Source organism: Marmota marmota, unplaced genomic scaffold (assembly GCF_001458135.2).
Source record: "Marmota marmota marmota unplaced genomic scaffold, marMar, whole genome shotgun sequence".
NCBI classification, from domain to species: Eukaryota; Metazoa; Chordata; class Mammalia; order Rodentia; family Sciuridae; genus Marmota; species Marmota marmota.
In genome coordinates, this window is record NW_026000082.1 from 43,143,092 (window position 1) to 43,165,387 (window position 22,296).

Sequence of the window (22,296 nt, forward strand, 5' to 3'; positions counted from 1 at the left end):
GCACGCAGGGAGCGGGGTTAAGGCTCAAGGGCGGAGACTGACGTGGGGGCAGGTCCTNCGCGGCCCCGCTGCCCGGAAGTTGGCAGGGTCCCGGGTCCAGCGTTCTGCCGGCCATGGATGAAGCGGACCGGCAGCTCCTGCGGCGCTGCCGGGTGCGCTTGGTGAGCGAGCTGCAGGTGGCCCCGCTCTGGGACGCCCTGCTGAGTCGCGAGCTCTTCACGCCCGACATGATCGAGGACATCCAGGTACGTGAGTGTCCCTGCTCGTCTGCGTTCTCTGCTCCTTGCGCGGCGCGTGGACGTTCACGTCTCTGGTGGGAGCCGCGAGGATGTGCCAGGAAGGCTGTAGAAGCCACCCCTTGGCTTAAAGGCCCCGCTCCCGCCCTCCTCTCTCCGCGTTGCACATCGGTGCCCATCCCTCTTGGGGAGCCCTCGAAATCCTGCAATGGAACCAGAGAATCCCAGGCCCCCCTGGTTGCGGGTCTGCTAAGGCGATTCGACGCCCCGCACGGTCAGCGCTGCCACCACGCGCGTGTCTTGTGAGGAGGAGGAGGCTGTGTGTTTTCATTCGGTAGCACAGAGGTTCTGGACGCCCACTGCTGTCCCCTGAGAGAGTCCGATCCTCTGAGAAATGGGGCAGCAGTGATATTGCCCGAGGACGAAGCGAAACAGTGTGTGAAATGGGGCGGCGCCAGGCGCAGACAGTGTGCCCCTGCCCTCTTCACCCACCTCCTGCATGAAGTGAGAGGTTTTGAAAATGACGGGCCCTGATGCGGGGGATGGATGGACTAATAAAGGCAAACTTGAGGCTTTCTAAACAAGCACTTTCACATCTTTGCCCAGTTTGAGCCTCACCACAGGCCTGTAAAGATACAGGAAGGAGTATTTCCCGCCATGAGGTGAGGTGGGTGTGAATGGCCAGCTGGAGGCCCCTGGCTGGTGCCCCAGGGGCTGCTTTACAGGCCAAGGCTCCATCCTCTGCATCATCCAGGAGCTTGGCCTGGTCCTGAGAAGGCATCTTTAATAGGATAAAGTGGTCCAGTGTCATATGGGTAATTACCAATTAATAATAAAAGAAGTATCAGGAGAACCTATTCTGTGGCCCATACTGGGCAGTGAAAGTGGTTCGAGGCCATAGTCCTTGCTTTCAGACACATGCACAGGGACCACAAGCTAAAGGGAAGGCCCACAGGTGGACACTAGAGCAGCCTCTGCCCTCAGCCTCACTCTAGCTGAGTGTTGCTACCTTTTTCAAATTTGGAGAGAGGCTGGGAATCTCAATTTCTGTCATTTTTCCTTGACTTAAAATGTTAGCAACAAATTCAAATTTTTTTCAAGTAACCAGAGGTGGCCATTTTGCCACCACTGGTATGGCTGGTAAACACACAGGCTTAGGACCTAGATGAATCTGGACCCCCATTCTGGCTTTGTTACATGCAGGTTGAATCAATATCTTGTATCCAAAATGCTTGGGACCAAAATGTTTTGGATTTTAGATTTTGGGAGATTTTTGAAATACTTGTATGTACATAATGAAGTACCTTGGGGATGGAACCCAGTTCTAAATAAGAAGTTCATTTATGTGTCATATATATATATACCTTATACACATTGCCTGAAGGTATTTATTTTCCTAAAGTGATGCACAATTAAATAATTTTATTGTTGTTGACTATGTCATTATTATTACATTAAATATATTTTCTTATGTATATGAAACTTTTAATATACATCAATAACATGCTCATTAAAAAATCATAAAATAAATACCTATGTACTACCCACTTTAAGAAATAAAATAACCACTATCTTTAAAAATACACATTCATGTCCTTCTCCCCCAAAGGTAATTTTTAACATAATGTTTTATGTAATCTTGTGCATGAAATAAAGTTTCATAATATGAATTTTTCCACTTGTAGTATCATTTTTGGGCTCCAAATATTTAGGATTTTGGAGTGTTTTTGATTTTCAGATTAGGGTTGCTCAGTCTGTATTAGTGAATAGCAAAAGAAACTAAAACAAAAAAGTTTTGGTGACTCAGTTTCCCTCACGAGTAAGGTGAAAAGTTGTAACTTAGCCCTTTGAAGTGGTTGAGGGGGGGAAATGAAATGATGCATCTAATATCACCATTAGTGCCCAGAGAAATCTCAACACCACTGTCTGTTTGCAGGAAGCCATTTTGCCAGAGACACTTATCCTCCCAGTAACATGGAGGGCTATTGTTCAGTTTAGCAGCCATTGGCCACATGTGGCTATTTAAATGGATATTAAGTAACTAAAATGAAATAAATTAAAAGTTGGGTTCCTCATCTATTTGTCCCAGGCACTCAACAGCCCCAAGTGACTGATAGCTGGCATGTCAAACAGCTCAGGTGCAGATTTGCAGCACCATGGAAAGTTATCTTGGACAGTGCTGCAGTAGAAATTTTGAGGACAAGATGGTGTCATATCCCTGTGGATCTTGAGGTCCCACCTCTTTTTTTGTCCTGTGGATCCTGAAGAACTTGTCCAGTGTCAGATCTCCAAGAAAGGGCAGCAGATAACCAGCGTTTTGTCTTCCGCCTGTTCTGTGTCAGTCTTGATCATTCTGTCCTCACGTCCCACCCAGTCAGTGCCTATGTCCTGTGGATTCTCCCTCCTGATCTGTCCTCTCATTTCTCTCCATTCCAGCCATTTTTGGCACCTCCCGGTGTGGCTGTGGCTCACTCCTTTCCGTTTTCCTCCCTGTCCGCAGGTGACTTTTCAAAAGTCAGATCTCACTCTGTTGCTTTGGTTGCTCCTCACAGCTCTCAGGATGAGTTCTAGGCCTGGCCACACAAAGGTCTCATCCCTCACCACTACCCACCTCCTCCCTTTGGTTTCTGTAGTTCACTGTTCATTCTTCATCTTCCCTGGGGTCTCAGCTAAGCCTTCCCCTTCTGGGGCCTTTCCAGCCCCCAGGGCTGAGTTGGCTGGCAGTTGTACCCTGACAGCCTCGTGGGCTTTCCCTTGCTGTGTCACCGGTGCTTTTCCTCCCTGTACCCCCACTAGATGTTTGCACCTGAGGACTGACCCTGTCCCTGCTGTGCTTTTAGCACGTAGCACCATGCTGGGCAATAGCATGTGCCTCTGAGATGCTGCGTGACCAGATGAGCAAAGGCTGCAGAGGAGCGTGGGCTCACGTGCAGCTCGGTTTCTGCCTGGTGGCCTGGTTGTCTAGACTTCTGCTAGGTGGGAAGTGGGGCACAGGTGAGGGCCACATGAGGGTGCCTGGGGTAATGTATGTCTGATCTTTCTCTCCAACAGCTGGCAGGCTCTGGGTCTCGCCGGGATCAGGCCCGGCAGCTGGTCATAGATCTTGAGACCCGAGGGAGGAAGGCCCTTCCTTTGTTCATCTCCTGCTTAGAGGACACGGGTCAGGACACACTGGCTTCATTGCTGCGGACAAGTCGGCAAGCGGTAAAGCGGGATCCTGAGGCCGTCAGATCCCTGGACCTTGTGCCAGAGGAGCTGCGTGTGATGATGCTGGATCCAGTGAAGCCAGCCTCAGGAAACCTCACCCCAGTGGTGCTGGGGCCCAGGGAGCTCCCGCCAGCTAAGCTCAGGCCAGAGGTTCTCAGGCCAGTGGACGTTGGTTCTGGAGAATTCAGGGATGCCCGTGAGTACTGAGAGGGTGGTTGGTGGGTGGGCATGATGTGTGGTCACTGGGTACAGCTAGGTAGGCTGAGGTCAGAATTCAATCATGGTGTTGCCTTACTGAGTGCTGATAGGTGGAACATTCTAGTAGGTCTTCAAAGACATAATTTTGTCAGGTGCTGGAGTCTATTTTGGGTGTCCCTGTTTTTGATCAGAGTGTCAAAGCCCAGCTGTTCTGGATTTGCCTTTGGGTAGTGGTGAGTAGCTTGGACTAGCCCATGGCTTGTGGCAGAAGGGGGTCAGCCCAGCGTGGCGTACACCCTGACCTCCTTCCCTCACAGCAGCCCTAAAAGGCAGTATTTAGTGCTGTCTGTCCTGAGGGACAGGAATGAAGCCAGGTCCAGGGAGGTGAAATAATTTGCCTGAAGTCACAAGGTTACATCCAGTAACATGCATAAATCCCCGGAGTGCAGCTGGATGATTCTCTCCACACAGGTAACCACTGCCCAGTTCGTCATGGTACAGAATATTCCAGTGTCTTAGGAGACTCTTCTCTTTCCATCTGTCCCCCTTCTCAGCCTGAGGTAGTCATTGTTCCAGTCTCTGTCATCACTGTTCCCTTTTGCTTGAAGTGCAACATGAGTGACATCCCACGTGTGAGTCTGGAGTCTCTGGCTTCTTCCTGTCATACCTCTGTGGGATCCAGTCACTGTGCTGTGCGGGTCAATACTTCATTCCATGCAGGTGGTGGCAACTCCTATTCTGAACAGCTTAGGGTTTATCTAACCTCCTGTTGGTGGTTTATTGTCAGTTAGGGCTTTGCCTCCAGGGATATTTCATGTCCCCCACCCCTATCTCCAGGCACTCTACCACAGAGCTATTTCTCTAGCCCATTTTATACTTTATTTTGAGACAGGGTCTACGTGTCTCAGGTTGGCCTTGAACTTAGGATCCTCTGCCTCAGCCTTGTGTGATTACAATGTGCACAACCTCACCTGGCATGTGCTTCCTCTTCTGTGACTGCCTGAGGGACCCCTGCGTGGCATTGAGCTAGTAACAACAGTAGGGTTAGCGTCATCCACTACTTGCTGTCTGCCAGGCCCTGTTTGCCGCACTTGCATGATTTAATTTAATCTTTCCATCTCGGGTGAAGCAGGTGCTATGGTTTTCCTATTTTACTGTTGAACAGAGTAAGTTATAGACTTGGAAATGATTGTCCCCAAATCACACAGCTGGTGTGAGGTGGAAATAGAAATGAAATGGATTGCTGCCTAGGCCACCCTGCTCTGCCTGCACTGCTCTCTAGCCCTGGCAGTGGAGATAACACCTGAGCTTCCCGGAGGTCACGCTGTGTTCTCAGCTCTGTCTGTGTGAGAGGATTTCAAGCAAGACACAAGACTTGATCAAAGTATAGTGCAGTTTATTAAAAGAGGAAGAGGATGGGGAAAATCACCCAGGGAGAGTGACAGCTCACTTCCTGGTGTCCCAACTTTTATTGGGGAAGGAGGGAGTTTGTTAGATCCTGCCCAGGTGTCACCTCTGGGCTTGGGGTTGATTACAACCGAGGGCATCTCTTGGTGGTCTTGGCCTGGCTGACAGGTCCTAATTGGAACTGGTTTTGCAGAGTTTATGGTGGGTGGGCTCCATCTCCAGCACCAGGCTTTCCCAGGTCTGGGAATCACTGCTCTGTGCTGCGCAGGGTGGTGTTAAGAGGTCTAGGCGGTGTGCCCTTCTGAGCAAACATATCTTTGTCCTCCCTTGACTATATATATCTCTTTCTCTTGCTGTTAGAGGAATAGATTATAGGGCTGAGGTCAAACCAGGCGTCCTGAGATAGCTACCTTTTCAGACCTTAGGTGCCACCAAAGCAGGGTTGTGGATTGACCAGTTTGTTCTGTGCTAAGTACTCAACTCCTGCAGCTTCATGTGGGCCGCTGTGTGTCATTTGTCCCACCCCTCCTGGCACACGTCTCTCTCTGACAGGGGATGTTGTTGTGGGGCAGGTTGCTCAGAAAACACATGAAGTCCCAGTTTTGTCCAAATTGAAGAGTCTTTATTTATCTGCCTGGCCGTGACTGCTCCCCCACAAGACCCATAAGTGTCTCTGCAAGGAACAGTCCCGAGCCTAAGCATTTTAGGATAGTTAAAGGCAAAAACCACATCCGGGTTGCCGTAGCTGCAAGCAAGCAGGTACAGAAGCTGAGCTGGGCAGTTAGCGAGACAATGCAACGGGTACATTGGTATTTCCCACAGGACTTTCCAGGTTGGCATAGCAGCAAGCCAGCAGAAGGGAAGGGGGTCAAAATGACCCTAGTTCAGTACATGTTAGAGAATGGTTACTAATGTCTAGACAGTCAATCTTGACAAGGTACGTTGCCCAAGAAAAATGGAAACCAGGGGCTGGGGATATGGCTCAAGTGGTAGCACGCTTGCCTGGCATGCATGTGGCCTGGGTTCGATCCTCAGCACCACATACAAACAAGGATGTTGTGTCCACCGAAAACTAAAAAATAAATATTAAAAAATTCTCTCTCTCTCACTCTCTCTTAAAAAAAAATGGAAACCAAAGAGAACAATTTTACATTGTATAAGAATTGCTATTTTGTGTTGCCAAGTATGCTATGCTGGGTGACTATTAGTGGGAACAGAGGCGGGCTTTCCCACGGGAGAAGCCTTTCGTACATGCTAAGGAGTCTCAGGGTAAAATGGAGTCTGTGTGGTCATTGCCCATATAGCCTGGCCCATAACAACATGTATCTTCAAAAGAAATCATGGTTATCCCTCTGATAGATGCTACCAGCTTGGCTTTCAAAAATGTGTTTTATAATTTCGTGAAATGAGGGTAGAGGTGATCCTTCCTCCACGTCCTTGCCAACAGTGATGCCCTTTTTGATGCCTTACGCGTTTTCCTGTGAGCCGTGTGAAAAGTGCTGTCTGTCCTGATGACTGTGACTTCAGACAGCCTGCTAAAGCAGGGCAGCCAACAACATGAGGAAGTGAGGTGTTGGAATCGTTCTTATGCATTATTGCCCGGCTAGGGAAGAGGCAGGCAAAATACAAAGTTCCCATGTTGCCGTCTGGTTCTGAGAAGTGTCTGTTTGAGTCATTTAGGACCAACGGTCTAGACTTGAAGTGTGCTGTCCTACGGGTAGATAGATGATACTAGTGATAATAGGATCACCTTAAATATGAATATCACTTTACTGTGCATGCTGTATTTTTCTAGGTGGTCTAAACTGTGCCATGGCCATATGCGGTGGTGCACACACCTGTAATCCCACAACTCAGAGGCCGAGGCAGGAGGATCCTAAGTTGGAGGCCAGTCTGGGCAACTTAGTGAGATCTTGTTTCAAGATAGAATAAAAAGGAACATACGTTATATACAGAGATATGAAAAATTGTGCTCTATATATGTAATAAGAATTGTAATAAAAAAAAAAAGATAAAATAAAAAGGGCTGGGATGTAGCTCAGTAGTAGAACACTAGGTTTCCATCCCCAGTACCAAAAAACAAAAGCCCCAAAACACTAAAAAACCTCAAGAAGTAAACAAACAAATGTTTGTAGTGGCGGGCAGGGAAAGCCCCTCTGTTATCATCTCCAGTTTGTAGGGGAAGAAGCGGGTCTCTGAGAGCAGGTCACATGAGGGTTCCGGTGCAGCACTGGGCTCTGACTTCTGGTGCTGGTCAGAGTTGTCCTTTTTAGGTGCTGGGCGTGAGGTCATGGGCACTGTCCAGAGGGTTTCCTTAGGTGGATTTCATTCTGCAGTCGAGGGTAGGAACATCTGGGCTATGGCAGCAGGGCCACCACAGGACTTCACAGGGCCTTTGCTGAGTCGGCCCAGGAAGGGTGCTATAGGAAGGTCAGTGTGTCTGAGCAAAGAGCAATTTTTATTTTGTCCCCTTCCCCAGGGATGTTTGGCAGTGCCTAGAGGTACATCTGGTCATTACAGCTGAAGGTGAGTGGGTGCTGCTGGCATCTGGTGGGTACAGGTTGGGGATGTGGCTGTATATCCCATGACACATGGGACAGCCATCCAAAATAGAGTAACCCAGCCCAAAATGTCAGGGTGCTGGTTAGTACCCCTGCTGCTCTGGAGCAGGAGTGTGAATAAAAACAAAAATGGGCACACTCAGTGTTACTGAGCTGTCGATTATGGCAGGACTGATGTGCCCATCAACTGGGAACTCACCACAACCCTGATGCTGGCAGCTGCTTCTCTGATCCTGGGATACAGATGGGGGAACAGAGGCTCAGAGACTCTGAGCAACTTGCCCAGGGTCATGCAGCAGATAAGTGGCAGGGCTAGGATTTGAACCTTGGCTCCAAGATCTCACTCACTCCATCTACTGCCTCAAAGAACAAATGGCTCATCTTCTTTCTTGTCTCTGTTTGTGTGCCACCAGAGCGCGTGGCTTTGTCTGTGTACATTGGGGGGAAATGCGTTTGCTTCAGAATGGAATGAGCTTTTAAAATGTGATGGCTCGGGTGGCGGGTGCTGGGGTTGTGGCTCAGCGGTAGAGTACTTGCCTTGCATGCACGAGACCCTGGGTTCAATCCTCAGCACCACATAAAAATAAATAAGTGAAATAAAAGTATTATGTCCAACTACAACTAAAAAAATAAATATTAAAAAAAAAAATGTGATGGCTCGTGTGTGGCTGCTTGTCCCGGCCAGGGCCTCCTGCAGCAGGGAGCTGGGAGAGCTGTTGGTGGCCGTTTCAGGCAGCGTGCCGGGTTTCTGTTCTCACGACTAAAAGGCTCAGGGGTCACTCCAGTTAAACTGGGCTAACTGGCATTCTGTCGCAGAGCCTGTTTTAAGGCCTCCTGTGGCACCGTGTGTGTGGTAGCCCGTTCTGTGGTGGGCTGTGTGGCTGCTTGTCAGTTTGTGTGTCCGTCAGCCTGTTGTTGGGTTGGTAGCGTCGCTCGGGGGCTTTATGAGGAGGCCTCTTGGAGATGTGGCCAGAGGCCCAGGGTCTGTGTGTGTTCGACTTTGTTAGAAACTTCCACTCAGTTCTCCACGGTGGCTGTGCCACTTGATCCCATCACCAGCAGAGCTTGGGGTCCCGAGTCCCAGCTCGCTCTGTTTTGTGGGAGCTCTCCCCACGTGGTCCCTTGGCCTTTCCCTGGGGCCCCAACACTCATGTTTCTCTTTCCGTCTGTCTCTCCAGATGCTCAGGAGCCGTCGAGGGGAAACACAGATTTGGTGAGTCTCCATGAGACTAGGGGCCTGTCCCTCTCATCAGCCTCGCCCCTTCCCTGCAGCCGTCAGGAGTCCTGGGGACCCAGCCCAGTTGGGGAACGAGGTTCCGGCCCCGCCGTCCATGGCTCTGACCTGGGTTTGGTGCTCACTGAAGCCATCGAGCAGGCCTGCTTCACCCCAGCGGTAGAATCAGGTCCCACCGGCCGTGGTGCTGTTCCATGCCAGGACACTCGTGCTCTTGTCCCCACCTGTGTATTGTTGGGTGGCTCCTGGGCGCTGCCCTGGAATGGAGGCCACAGGGAGCCCTCAGTCTGGCCGGGGAGGGAAGCTCGGCAAGGGAAGGCGCAAATAGAGGGCAGCAAGTCCCAGAGCAGGAAGAGGCAGCTGTGGGAGGGTCACGGGGGCTGGGCCGGGGGAGGTGGCCTCGGCCTCCGGGGCCAGGCCTGGGCGAAGTCTGCGGACGCAGCTGCCTCACGACCGCCAAGTGCACCTGGGTGAGAGCCACCGACTGGTGTGTGGCACCAGTGGGTCACAGGCTTTCTAAGCCAGCTGCTCCGTCCCTGAGCACAGAGTCGGAAGCCTGCGTCTCTCTGTAAGGGGCAGCCAGTGCCCGCCCTGCGGCTCCCTCGGTCCCTCTGTGTCCTGGAGTCCCGGGTGGGGCCTGCAGTGGAAGGGACGCCCATGCCTCTCCCACCTCTCAGCTGTCAGCCCCTGAGTGAGAAGCAGGGTCACCTCCTCCAGGAAGTGGGACAGCCCCGCTCACATTGGTCCTGTCCCCCGTCCCTGGGGCAGGCGTACGTCCTGCGCGCGGACCCCTGCGGCCACTGCCTCATCATCAACAATGTGAGCTTCTCCCGCGCATCGGGGCTCAGCGCGCGCCTGGGCTCCAACGTGGACTGTGAGAAGATGCAGCGCCGCTTCCGCTCGCTGCATTTCACCGTGGAGGTGACGTGCAACCTGACTGCCAAGGTACAGTCACCTGTCACCGCACGTGGGGGAGCCGAGGCGAGTGGGCAGTGCCCTGCAGGAGACCCTGGGAGCAGGCTGGGGACTTCCCAGATGAGCACTGCCTCTGTAGGACCATGGGGTGTGTCCCAGGGTGACACTCAGGAGGGCATGAGGCCTGCTGCCTGCATGTGACACGTGCCTCAGTGTCCCTGTCTAGAAGGCCAGAAGAGTCCCCTGGGGGGCTGCTGTGGGATTACAAGAAGGTGCCTGAGCTCAGACCTTTTCCCCTGAGCATGGGGCTGTCGTGACGATTACCTCAGAATTGGCCCTTGGAGGCAGGGCGAATGCTGGGCCCTGCCCTCTGTGGCAGGCAGGTGGCCTGATGGCCAATGCTCTGGCTCACCTGCAGCCTTCCCTTGTAGAAGATGGTCCAGGCTTTGGTAGAGCTGGCGCAGCGGGACCACCGTGCCCTGGACTGCTGTGCGGTGGTCATCCTCTCCCACGGCTGTCAGGTAGGAGGCCTCTCCCCGACCCTGCTCCCCGTCAGGCACAGGCGAAGCTGGGCGAGAGGCCCTGCAGGACTCCTGTCCCTCATGTCCACCGCACCCTTGGCTTTGTGAAGAACCGTGCAGCCCTGTCCACCTCTTGCCGTTCTCCCAGGGGGCCCCGGGTGGGCAGCCTCCCGAGAGATGCCCACAGGACATGAGGGAGGGGCGAGCTGTACTCTCAAAGCTTCCACCCGGTTCTGTGTGGAGCTGTGTGCTGCACTCAAATCCTCAGGCCCCGCAGGGTGTTCAAGCCCTTGCTCTGGGGGACTCAGGCACCGGGACATGCTCAGGGCTTGGCCAGTGATGTGCTGACTCACTGTGGCCAAGCCCCTGCCGGGCCTTGGAGTCCTCATCTTTTATGCTGGGGGTTGGACAGCCCAACAGTCACCCCTTGGCCTTCGCCCTGTTTTCAGAACACATAAAAATCAGGATTGGGCTGGGGATGTGGCTCAAGCGGTAGCGTGCTCGCCTGGCATGCGTGCGGCCCGGCTTCAATCCTCAGCACCACATACAAACAAAGATGTTGTGTCCGCCAAAAACTAAAAAATAAATATTCAAATTCTCTCTCTCTCTCTTTCTCTCTCTTTAAAAAAAAAAATCAGGATTTCCCCTTCTTGGAAACCATCATGGTCTGGCCTGCCAGCCTGCCATCCTCCCAGAGCAGAACTCTGGCCTGTTGCCAGCAGGCGCAACCTTTTGGGCCTTTCACTCACAGTGTGGCAGCAGGGGTGTCCCCTGAGCCCTCATGAGAAGCCTCAGGCCCTAAGTGGACCTGTGTCCAGAGCTTTGACAGGTGGCCTTGTGATCCTGTGCATAGGAAGAGCCCTGGAGCAGCGGCTCTGACTGCTCAGCGCCTTGGGAGGATGACTTGGGAGGATGAACATTTCCTGAATGTTCTGAGTGATGTGGATGCTGCTGGTCCAGGGATCACACTTGGGGGGGCTTCTGGTCTAGCGGCAGCTGCCCAGCACTTTTGATAGCTGGCCTGTCCAGGGACAGATGCTGCTCAGGGCCCTTCCAGGATCAACCTGCTCTGTCACAGTCAGTCCAGAGCCCCAGGGGGACCTTCTGAGTGTGTGGCCCCCACAAAGCCTCTGGAAAGGCCGCTGGATTTCTGCCACGGTGTCTTGGTTTTAACCAGGGTCCTTGGTCTTCTAGGCCAGCCACCTCCAGTTTCCGGGTGCTGTCTATGGCACAGATGGATGTTCTGTGTCCGTCGAGAGGATTGTGAACATCTTCAACGGGATCAGCTGCCCCAGCCTGGGGGGGAAGCCCAAGCTCTTTTTCATCCAGGCCTGTGGTGGGGGTAAGCAGCTCTGATGGGGAAGGAGCCTCTGCCCCTCCTGTCCCCAGCAGCACCTCCCGTGTCCACAGGGCCGCCCCAGGCAGTCAGAGTACCAGGCACAGTTCCTGCTGCAGGGTGGCAGTGCTTCAGCTGTCCAGAGGAGACCCAGGCTTGTCCGCTCTGAACAGGGTGGTCTTCATTTTACACTGCAGTAGCGTCACAGGCTCATGTGACTTTGGCAACTTCAGAATTTTGGTAAAAACAAAGCAGTGGAGAGAGTGGAAAACTGTCTTTCTGTTTTCCTGATCATCTTTCCTCTGACCTTCGTTTCCACTGTGGGGGGGGAGAGAGGCCACAGCTGAACGACAGGGAGAAACCGAAGAATCTAGCCATTGGGATTCCCCAGAATCCGGATCTTGGTGATTTAAGAAACCTAAAGGATTATTTGTAGTTTTGCTTTATGCTGTGTCTCACTCCATTTTCTGTTACGTAATCAAATACCACACACTGGGTGATTTATAGAGCACAGAGGTTTGTGTAGCTCGAGGTTCAGGAGGTGAGGAAGAGCAGACTCTGGTGCATGGGAGGATCTTGGTGCATGTCACCCTGGCGAGAGTGTCAGAGACAGAACAAGCATGCTAGCTTGGGTCCCTCTCTACTTCCTGATTTTTAAAGACTGGATCTCGATAGATTGGTCTTGAACTTACGTGTTCAAGTGATCCTTCTGCCTGTGCCTCCCCAGTAGTTGGGACTACAGGTGTATGCTGCTGCTCCGACTCCTCCCTCCCTCTCTCCCTCCCTTTCTTTCTTCTATCTTTCATATCTGGGATTAAATCCAGGGGTGCTCTACTACTAAGCTACATCCCCAGAATTTATTTTGAGACAGATTCTCACTAATTTCCCATATTGGCCTCCAACTTGTGATCCTCCTGCCTCAGCCTCCCAGGTACCTAGAATTATAGGCATGTGCCACTGCACCTAGCTTATTTCCTGGTTTTCATATAGAAAAGAAGCTGGGTGTAATAGCAGCACCTGTAGTCCCTGCTACTTAGGAGGAAGGCTAAGGCAGGAGGATCATTTGAGGCCCAGAAGTTTGAAACCAGCCTGGGCAATATAGTGAAGTCCATCTCAAAAATCAAAACAACAGACCAAAAAAAAGAAAAAAATTAAAAAGACAAAAGAGGAGTGCTGCTTTCCTGGCTTGGTTATGGTGGTGATAGTGGGGAACGCCAGAAATTCGGTCCCTGGTGTCCCTTCTGCCTGGACTCTCCAGGGGTTGATACAGTTGGAAGGCCTATCATTTCCTTGTCCCTTTGCCGGACCTGATAGAGAAGTGGGCACCATCATCCCACACAGCTGCCCAGCCCACCCAAGGGGACTCTACAGCATGGAACCCGCCACGGAAACAAAGCAGAGCCTGGGCAAGTTTCTTTTCTGCTACTTTTCCCCACCCGCTCTGCTGCCTGGTGTTCAGAGCTGTTGCCACGCGGTGGCGCCACATCAGCCGAGAACAGAAATGCAGAACTGTCTCCATTCCTGGCAGGGTGTCCTGTTTATGTGCGTCAGAAACCCTGCCCTGCATTTTGGTGACTTTCGTAATGCTATTTTAAAACTCAGTTATAATTTAAGATAATTTTTAAATGCCACAGTGTTATCCACCCCTTCATTCAGAGGTGGCACGGCTCCAGGGCTGAACAGCGGGCCGTGAAGTCAGTAACTTGGTGTGGAGTCAGCGTGACACAGCATGACACGTGTGGTCCACGTGACAGAAGCCAGGTGGCTGCCTTGATGATGTCCAGCTGTCAGTTTTGGGGTGACCAAGCTGAGAAGGCAGACAGCAGGCATGTGTGCCACCTGGTTGTGGTTGTGGGTTGTGTGTGGAGGGAGCCCTCCTCCTGCTGTGTGTTTATTCTGTGGGGATTAGTCTTGCTCTATAGGGAGTTTTGAGTTAACGAGGCTAAGAACCAAGCTGTGCCTACAGTGCATAACCCTGAAGGCCAGGCCTTCACATCAGATTTGCAGTGTGAAGACAACACATGTGTGGAGATGCAGCTGCCATTTCTGTATGACTCAGCCTCTCCCCTTTCCCGCACACCCCTGTCTTTGAGCCCACTTTGTCCTTTCATTTTCACACAGTCTCTGCTCATCCCTGTCTCCCTTGGTTCTCCTTATGGTCTCTCCCACATATTAGTCAGTTTTCTGGTACTATAATAGAATACCTGAGGTTGGATATTTTATAAAGAAAAATGTTTTACTTGGCTCATGGTTCTAGATTTTGCCCTATGTTTTCTTCTAAGAGTTTTATACTTTTAGGTCTTAAAATTAGGTCTTGATCCAATTTGAGTTAATTTTTTTGTATATGATATTAAGGAAGGGTCCCACTTCATTCCTTTGCATGTGGCTATCCAGTTGTCCTAGCGGTGTTTGTTAAATATTGTCCTTCCCCCCTTGAAAGGTCTTGGCACCCTTGTGAAGATTCACTGGACTGCGTTGAGGCTCTCCATTCTAGTCTGCTGGTCTATGTGTCTGTCTTTATGCCAGCACCACTCTGTTTTGATTATTTTAGTTTTGTAGTAAGTTTTGAAGTCAGGAAGTTCTCCAGCTTTATTCTTTTTTATTTTCCCAACATTGTTTTGGCTCTTTTGGAATCCGTTGAGATTTCTTTTGAATTTTAGAATTTGTTTTTTTATTTCTGCAAAAAACATCATGGGGCAGGGTTGAGAGCTCAGTTGGTAGAGTGCTTGCCTCGCATACACAAAGCCCTGGGTTCAATCCCCAGCTCCACCAAAAAAAAAAAAAAAAAAAAAAATCATTGGGATTTTGACGGGAATTGTAATTAATCTATAGCTGTGTTGAGTCATATTGATGTCCTAACAATATTGTTCCCTAACTCATAGCCATGGGTAGTATTTCTATGTATTTATGTTGTTTTTAATTTCTTTTATTTAAAATTTTTTTCAGTTGTTAATGGTCCTTTATTTTTATTTATTTATATGTAGTGGTGAGAATTGAACCCAGTACCTCATGCATTCGAGGCAAGCGCTCTACCACTGAGCTATAGCCCCAGCCCTGTTTTTAATTTATTTCAGTAGTGTTTTGTAGTTTTCATTGGTTAATTCCTAATTTTTTTGTTTTGATGCTAGAATTGGTTTCATGATTTTCTTTCCTGATTGTTCATTATTTGGTATATAGTTCACTGCACGTGTGTGTGTGTGTGTTGACTTGTACCCTGCTCCTTTGCTGATTTCATCTTTATCCGTCCTAACAGTTTTCTTGGTGTAATCTTCAGGGTTTTCTGCTTAATTAGATCAAGCCTTCTGTGAACAGAGGAAGTTTCTACACAGGACGCCTTTTCCTTTTCTTGCCTAATTGCTCTGGTTAGAGTTTCTAGTACCATGTTGCGAGGCAATGGCAAAAGCAGTCATTCCTGCCTCGTTCTTGACCTTGGAGGAAAAGCTTTCAGTCTTCACCACTGAGTACGATGTTCACTGTGGGTTTTTCACATGCGGCTTTTTTGTTTTTAGACCTTTTTAATTGGTATATTACTTGTCCTAATGGTGGGGTTTGTTATTATATATTCGTGTGCACAAAATACAATGTCATTTGGCTAATGTCACCCCCCCCCGCTTCCATCTTCTCACCCTCTGGGTCCCTTTCCTTTATTCTGCTGATCTCACATGGCTTTTATCATATTCAGGTAGTTTCTGTCTGTCCTTAGTTTGTTGTGTTTTTATCATGAAAGGTTGTTTGTTTTATCAAATGTTTTCTTCTGTGTCGTGGGAGAGGGTCATGTAGTTTCTCTCCATTCTGTTAGTGTGCTGGGTTACACGGATCGGTTTTCAATGCTGAGCCATCCTTGCATTCCAGGAGTAACTCCCCCTTGGCCATGGTGTGTGATCTGTTTACTGTGCTGCTGAATTTGACTTGCTAGTTATTTTATTGAGGACTTTTGCAGCAATGTGCATAAGGACTATGAGTCTGCAGTTTTATCATCATATCTTAGCACCTGGCTTTAATATCAGGGGAATGCTGGCCTTGAAGAATGAGTTAGGGAGTATTTCTTCTTATTTTTTTGGAAAAGTTTGAGGATTGGTGTTAATTTGCCTTTAAACGTTTAGTATAATTCACCAGCGAAGCCTTCAGGGCCAGGGCTTTTCTTCTGTGTGTCTTGGTGATGAGTGCTTGTTTCTGCTTCCTGCAGAGCAGAAAGACCATGGGTTTATGGTGGCCCACGCTTCTCCTGGAGACAGGGCCTCTGGCAGCAACCCTGAGCCAGACGCTGTCCCCTTCCAGGAAGGCTCGAGGACCTCTGACGAGCTGGATGCAGTGTCGAGTTTGCCCACACCCAGTGACATCCTTGTGTCCTATTCGACCTTCCCAGGTGAGCGCATCCTTGGGGGTCTTCCCGTCTGCCCCACAGGCAGCCATGCTGTGAGGTCCTGGTTCTGACCTTGCTGCTTTTGTGACCCCAAGCAAGTTACTTCACTTCTCTGAGCCTCAGCTCAGGGCGAAGTGGGTGAGATGCCTGAGGTGCACAGCCACTGGGTTGGGGTGCTTCTGCCTCACCCTCCCCCAGCTCTGCCTCAGCCTCCTCCTCTTTACAATGGGAATAGTAATCCTACCTTGGGGTTCTTGGGGATCATCCAAGGGGCTGGTGTGTCATGGGGCACAGTGCCTAGCACACAGGAGGAAGGAAGGGCTTACTCTCCCCCGTGAGTCATTGGGCTCTCAGAGCCTCGGTTTCCTTGCTGGGAAGACAGTCTCAGCCAAGCTCAGGAGGTGATCACGAGGTTGAAGTAATGCCACCGGTGTACAGGGCCATGGGGACGTGGCTCCTTCCGCCACATGCAGATGGGCCCCAGTCCAGAGGTGGCCCCCACAGCTCTCCAGTGGAGCTCAGCTCTCCTCTTCCCGCAGGTTTCGTCTCCTGGAGGGACACCTCGAGCGGCTCCTGGTACATTGAGACACTGGACAGCGTCTTCGAGCGCTGGGCTCACTCTGAAGACTTGCTGTCCCTCCTGCTCAGGGTGGGTGCCATTTCACTTTGGAGGGCAGCATGTCCTCCTCAGGGCATGGGCGGGCGCAGCACACCAAGCCCACACCAAAGGCAAGGGACAGGTGGGCCTTGTGTGCTTCTGAGCCTTGGGCTTTGATTCTCTCTGCCTGCAAGGGTCACGCCCCCTCGCTCCCTCAGAGTCCCCGTTGACATAGCTGTCCTTGTTGCCACAGTGGATGGCTCAGTGAAGGCTGGTTGTGGGCCCCCTGTCCCCTCCCCCCATGGCATAGTTTTTACTCTTGACCCTGAGGAATCACGATGCCCCTGCAGTGCATCCAGGGATCCAGGGAGTGAGAGACAGGGAAGGGCAGGGCTCGGCCCGCTCCTTGGAAACCCCATCTGGAGCAGCTGCTTCTTCCAAGGGTCCCAGAGTATGTGGTTGCCTCTGGGTCCTCCCGCTCTGCCCTGGTGTTCTGCACCATGAGAAGGGGCTCTAAGGGTCGTGCTTGCTTCTGAGGGAGGTTCTGGCCTGAGCATGGCCGAGCAGAGCCAAGGCCGCAGACAGCCACCTCCCACAGTGCCGGGGTGTAGGCGCCACAGCCCTGGGTAGGTGACCCCCAGAGGCCACCAGGACTCCTGGTCTAGTCTCTTCTCTCGACCTTTCTTCATGTGAAGCTTTTGTTCTGATTTGAACTTTGTGAAGTTTTGGGTTTTGAAATTTTGCGTTTTGTGCTCTTTAAACTTATAGTAGTCCTGGGTGTGGTGGCCACACCTGTAATCCCAGCGACTAGGGAGGCTGAGGTGGCAGAATGGCTAGCTCGAGGCCAGCTTCAGCAACTTAGACCCTGTTGCCAAAAAAAAGTAATAATGAGCTGGGAGCGTAGAGAGGCGGTCCAGTCCCAGCTCTGCACACCACACACCCTGGGCCCGTTTGGTGCTCACCTCCCAGCCTGGCTTGCTTCAGCTGAGAACTGAACTCTGATTCCCTGTGCTCTCCTTCTTGCAGGTGGCTAATGCTGTTTCAGAGAGAGGAATTTACAAACAGATTCCTGGTTGTTTTAATTTCCTCCGGAAAAAACTTTTCTTTAAAACTTAAAGGGGCCGGGATGCTCACCCTGCCTCATCGTCATCCCAAGACCTTCTGCTGCGGTCCTGGAGGCGGAGAGGCCTGGCCTCCTACAAGTTGAGGGTTCTGTGGCCTGTGCAGGGCCTGCTCCTTCCCGACCCCAGAGGGCAGCTTCTGGTCTGGAGGCAGATGCCAACTGTGTGGAAAGGAGCAGAAAGTCATGGGTCCACAGGACCTCTTCATCGGTGGCCAGTCCTGGATCTGTGACCCCACGTTCTCCCCGGAGCAGTGCCTCTGGCCCCATACTGGTTATTTGCAGGGCCAAACGGCCCTTTGCTGTGGGCCTTCCCTGCCCTGTTCCTGGCTCCCTCCCTCCAGATACAGGAGCATCCCTCCCCAATCCTGAGTCATGCCAACCAAAAATATCTTCAGACATTGCCAAATATGCCCTGGGGGGACAGAACCGCCCACGCTTGAGAATAATCCATCTGCAGGGATTTGGGGCTACAAACCAGCCAGCATCTCTCTTAAATCAACAAGCTCTGGACTCTGGCAGCAGGGGCCTGTGAGTTCTGAGTGGAATTTCAGAAATTTATTGCATTATCTAGTCTTCACAAACAGCTCTCAGGTGAACATGGACCCTCTGGCCTATCTCCCCGTTTTGCTCTGGTGCTTTGTACTTCCTCATAATGGAGACTCTGCCTGTTTGAGAAAGTGGTCTTATTCCACTTAATCCCCCTGCATCCCAGGGGAGGGGTGAGACCACAAACGCAGAGGACAAGTCTCTTGTCCAGGGGAACACTGTTACCAGATCTGGCCAGATCCAGGTCTTCCAAGTCCTGACCCCTGCTTCCCACGTGCCTTCCTTGCTGAGGGACCCCATCCAGGTAAGATGACTGTGCTGTGCCCTGGACAATGCTGGGCTTGCCCAAGCCTGCCCTGGCCCTGAGCCCTGCTGTCCTTGTTTGCAGGACCATGAGGTCTGGATGGTCTGCTAATAAGTCACACCAAGATGTGAATCGTGGTAATTGCTACTTTATTAGTATTTTGCTTCTGCCATCTTTCCAGTTCTGAAGTCCAGAGGCTTCTTTGGTTAGTTATTTGCAATGACCTGCAGGACACACACAAGAAAATAAGCCAGTGGCCCATGCGGCAGTGTCTCCACCTGAGGAAGTCTGATGACATTTGGGAGAGAAACGGGAGACCACAGCTTTTCATTGACTCCTGGGGTCTTACAGTAAATAGGGGTCTCAGCCTGGAGTCCTGTTTGGGCTTTAGATCAGGGGCCTATCAACCCTTCAAAATCATATGCAGATGGGCGTGGGCTTAGATTTTATTTAGTTTGTTTCTCAAATCCAAAGTGCTGTTTGTGAGGCACCTGCGACCTGCCTTCAGAGAATGTTTCCCAGATTCTATTCAGGCTTTTTTTTTTTTTTTTTTGGTGCTGGGGATTGAGCCCAGGGCCTCTCACCTACTAAGCACCTGCTCAACTACTGAGGTACACCTCTAGCCCCTGAACACTTTACTATGATGATCCAGGACCCACTGAAGCTTCTGGATCTCTGCAGCACAGATCCCCAGGCTGGTGTGCGGGACGTGTGTGCAGGGATGTTCACCGTAGCGACATAAGGGTGAGAAACAGGAAACAGAATCCCCTCTCCTCATGGTGGGAGTGGGGAAACCAGTTACCACTCAAAGGAGTGACATGGGTCAAAATGTGACAGGGGATCAAGTGGAGAGCTAAGTGGCAGATCAGGAGTTGGACCCTGGTTTTGGTTAGAAGTCTGGGAGCATCGTTGTACATCTGTAGGTATTTTTTATATGCACACATAGCCCAGGTCACGAGCCTGCACTGTTAGCAGTGAGGATATCTGCAGAGTAGAGACGGAAAGTGTGGGAACGTCATCTTTTTTACCTGATGCCCTCCTGTTTTATTTTAATATTTTTATAAAGAAATGTTTTACCTTCTGAAAAAGAAAACAAAGCTAGTGACTGCTGAAGGTTCATGTGTTGCTGTCATCCAGGGGACATCTGTTGAGAGGGTGGGAGTCCCGGGCCATCTGTCTCCTCCCTGCACCTGCCTCTGGGCAGCTGCAGGGAGGAGACAGATGGGCAGCTCCTGACCTTGACCCACCACCTGTCTAGGTTCACCCAGCAGGTGCTCCCAAGCACCCCTGGGCCTTAGCTGTTTGTGCCTCCTGCTGCTCATGGTGTGTCCCTGGCCTGGGACCCCTGCAAGGTGCTACCAGCCTCTTGCAGCTGCTGGGACACCCTTTGCCAGGGGACAGCTGGCTGCCTGACTGTCTACTCCGGAACCCGTGGCTGGGCATTAGTGCCACCCTGGCTGCTTTGTGGTGGATGCAGCCTCCATCCAGCTGCCACCCAAGGTTGGCTTCCCATTGATCCCCCTGCCATCTGGCCCGCTCTGCTGTGCTGCTTCTGGGGCTGGGAACAGCTGAGGCTGGGCAACACATCAGGGCAGTTGCCCTGGGCCCTGCTTTGGGTCTAAAGGTGCTGCCAGGCCCAGCTGCACAGACTCACAGGGCAGCTGGGGCTGGAACAGCTTCCTAGGCCTTGGCTGGGCCAAAGCCCCGAGTGCCCTTCCATTCAGTCAGCGAGGCCCTCAGCAGTGCTGGTGGCTCCTTGAAAATGGCATGCAAGTGTCCTGCCAAATCCAGTCCTGGCTCTCTAGTCGACAGATAATGCCCCAGCATCAACACAACCTTGAAAATCAACTAATGTTTTTGGAATCTCTGGGGCCTGTGGCCACTTGGCCAAGCAGAGCCCAGAGGTGGACAAATGAACATGGAGCCACCAAGCAGTCTGGGCCAACTCGGAAGCAGCCACCTGCTCGTTTGGACAGCATGGTTTTCCTCATGTGGCCAGGCTCACACTGCAATTTCCTATTTTGTTTTGTAACAGAGTGACAATTTAATTCAACTGAAAGGTTTCCTGCAGATTAAACTTAAACGAGATCAGATGCCAGCTCCCCTCCTTTGCAGGCTCTGCCAGAAGCACCGCAATCCTCACTTGCTCTTCTGTAAAGTCCCACTTTACAGAAGAGCAAACCAACTTGGTGGCAATGCTGGGGTGGCTTAAAACCTGCCTCCATGGCAGTCTCTCTCCCTCCCGGCTTTGGTCCCCAGACAGTGCGCCTCCTCCACTTGCCCCCAGAGTCCCTTTCTTAGGGATGAGTCTTCCTGTCATCCAGCTGCTTCTAATCACTGGGATGAGGATGATTATTTTTTGGGTACAGGGGATTGAACTCAGGGGTGCTCTACCACTGAGCCACAACCCCAGGCCTATTTTGTATTTTATTCAGAGATAGGTTCTCACTGAGTGAAGACCCCTGCTATTGCTGAGGCTGGCTTTGAATTTGTGATCCTCCTGCCTCAGCCTCCTGAGCTACTGGACAGTGATTATTTTTTAAATTATTTTTAATGATTTTTATGGTTATTGTTGTAAACAAATTTGTTTGTTGTAATAAAAAATAGAAATTGTTGTGGAAGCTCATAGGAACACAGCTCTCTGGGGACATGTTTACAGTCACAGGAGGACCAACTCGGCCCCATTTGCCCACAAGCATCCCAACCCAGCCCTGAAAATGTTCATCCCAGGAACCCTCTCAGTCCTGGCAAACCAGGATGGTTGGTCACCCTACAGAATACTCTCCAGGGGGACTAATTTCTAATGATTAAGGTTGGGGGGTGTCTCAGACCATTAGGTTTGAGCTTTGCAAATAAATATGGTCATTTATAGCACTAGATGGTGGGGTCTGGGCCCCCACACTGATAAGCAAAAATGAAATATCCCACTAATCCTAAGGAACCCACTCAAAATGCCTGAGGGGTGTCCTGTGTCCAACCTCCTTGGACAAACTCACCCTCTATGTTGCTTTTCACCCAATTTGACATGCAGAAATTTTGGATGCGATTATGCAGCTTCCTCTGAGGGCCCCCCCCACACTCTTTTGAGGGAGGGAATTCTAGACCCTAGGTGGCATTTGTGGGGCCAGGTGAGCAGGGCAGGACCCATGGGGCTCAGGACTGGTCTGGTTGTTACCGTATTGATCCAGTCTATGTAGTTGGAGACCCTGGTGAAGACGGAAGGCTTGCGGTAATAGTTGCAGCCGAGAGAGGACCCGAAGCTGACCACGCCGTGCACTTGCCACTTGCCATCAGCCGCCCGGCAGTTCAGGGGCCCTCCAGAATCGCCCTGAACAAGAGTCAGATGAAGAGAAGGGAAGGGAAGGGGCTGCCCAGGGGGACCCCTGTTCTCAAGGCACTCATGCTGCTCTGTCGTGGGTTGCCACAGCTCTGGGTGCGACGGTAGGACTTACAAGAGCTGCATTTGTCCCTGGGTGTCCTGAGCTGAGCCAAGCACTTTATTGGCCTCATCTACTTACAAAAGCTATGAGGCAAGTGTTGTGAGTACCCAGTTCACCTGAGAGGAAAACCTGGGGTGTTCAGAGGCTGCACCTTGCTTGAGGTTGTCCTGGCACAAATGACCCTGCGGAGCTGCACACCAGTTAGGCTGCTGAGCTCTCATCCACCACCGGCCACCTCCTCCCATGACAAGGAGTTTCCTGGGGTCTCTATGGGCAGATCGAGGGCACACTTGGTCTGAAGGACATG

At 51.3% G+C, this 22,296-nt stretch overlaps 2 protein-coding genes across 4 annotated transcripts in view; one reads left to right on the plus strand and one right to left on the minus strand.

Moving 5' to 3' along the window:
• The first annotated feature begins 26 nt into the window (after window positions 1–26).
• On the plus strand, window positions 27–19,662 carry Casp9 (caspase 9). Its single transcript, XM_015485673.2, has 9 exons — window positions 27–245; window positions 3,288–3,639; window positions 8,788–8,822; window positions 9,612–9,788; window positions 10,190–10,279; window positions 11,474–11,621; window positions 15,802–15,981; window positions 16,518–16,627; window positions 17,603–19,662. The coding sequence occupies exons 1-9, from the start codon at window positions 114–116 to the stop codon at window positions 17,690–17,692; spliced, it is 1,314 nt and encodes a 437-aa protein (XP_015341159.1). The 5' UTR covers window positions 27–113; the 3' UTR covers window positions 17,693–19,662.
• Window positions 15,368–22,296, minus strand: part of LOC107141588 (chymotrypsin-like elastase family member 2A) — a 32,391-nt gene continuing 25,462 nt past the window's right edge. For 2 of the 3 annotated variants that reach the window (XM_048816279.1, XM_048816277.1), the window contains exons 7-9: window positions 21,725–21,877; window positions 17,711–17,858; window positions 15,368–17,612 (exon numbers count right to left, since the gene is read on the minus strand). In XM_048816279.1, coding sequence (XP_048672236.1) covers window positions 17,557–17,612; window positions 17,711–17,858; window positions 21,725–21,877 — 357 coding nt within the window. In that variant the 3' untranslated portion in view covers window positions 15,368–17,556. Of the gene's footprint in view, window positions 17,613–17,710; window positions 17,859–18,681; window positions 18,774–21,724; window positions 21,878–22,296 lie in introns of those variants that run through there. The other variant, XM_048816278.1, reaches the window with a different exon arrangement.

What these genes read in the sequence shown, in the direction of transcription:
- Casp9 (XM_015485673.2), top strand. Translation starts at nt 114, where the DNA reads ATGGATGAAGCGGACCGGCAGCTCCTGCGGCGCTGCCGGGTGCGCTTG. An exon ending in CATCCAGGCCTGTGGTGGGG is followed by an intron (nt 11,622 to 15,801) that starts GTAAGCAGCTCT and finishes TGCTTCCTGCAG; the next exon opens with AGCAGAAAGACCATGGGTTT. An exon ending in GTCCTATTCGACCTTCCCAG is followed by an intron (nt 15,982 to 16,517) that starts GTGAGCGCATCC and finishes CTCTTCCCGCAG; the next exon opens with GTTTCGTCTCCTGGAGGGAC.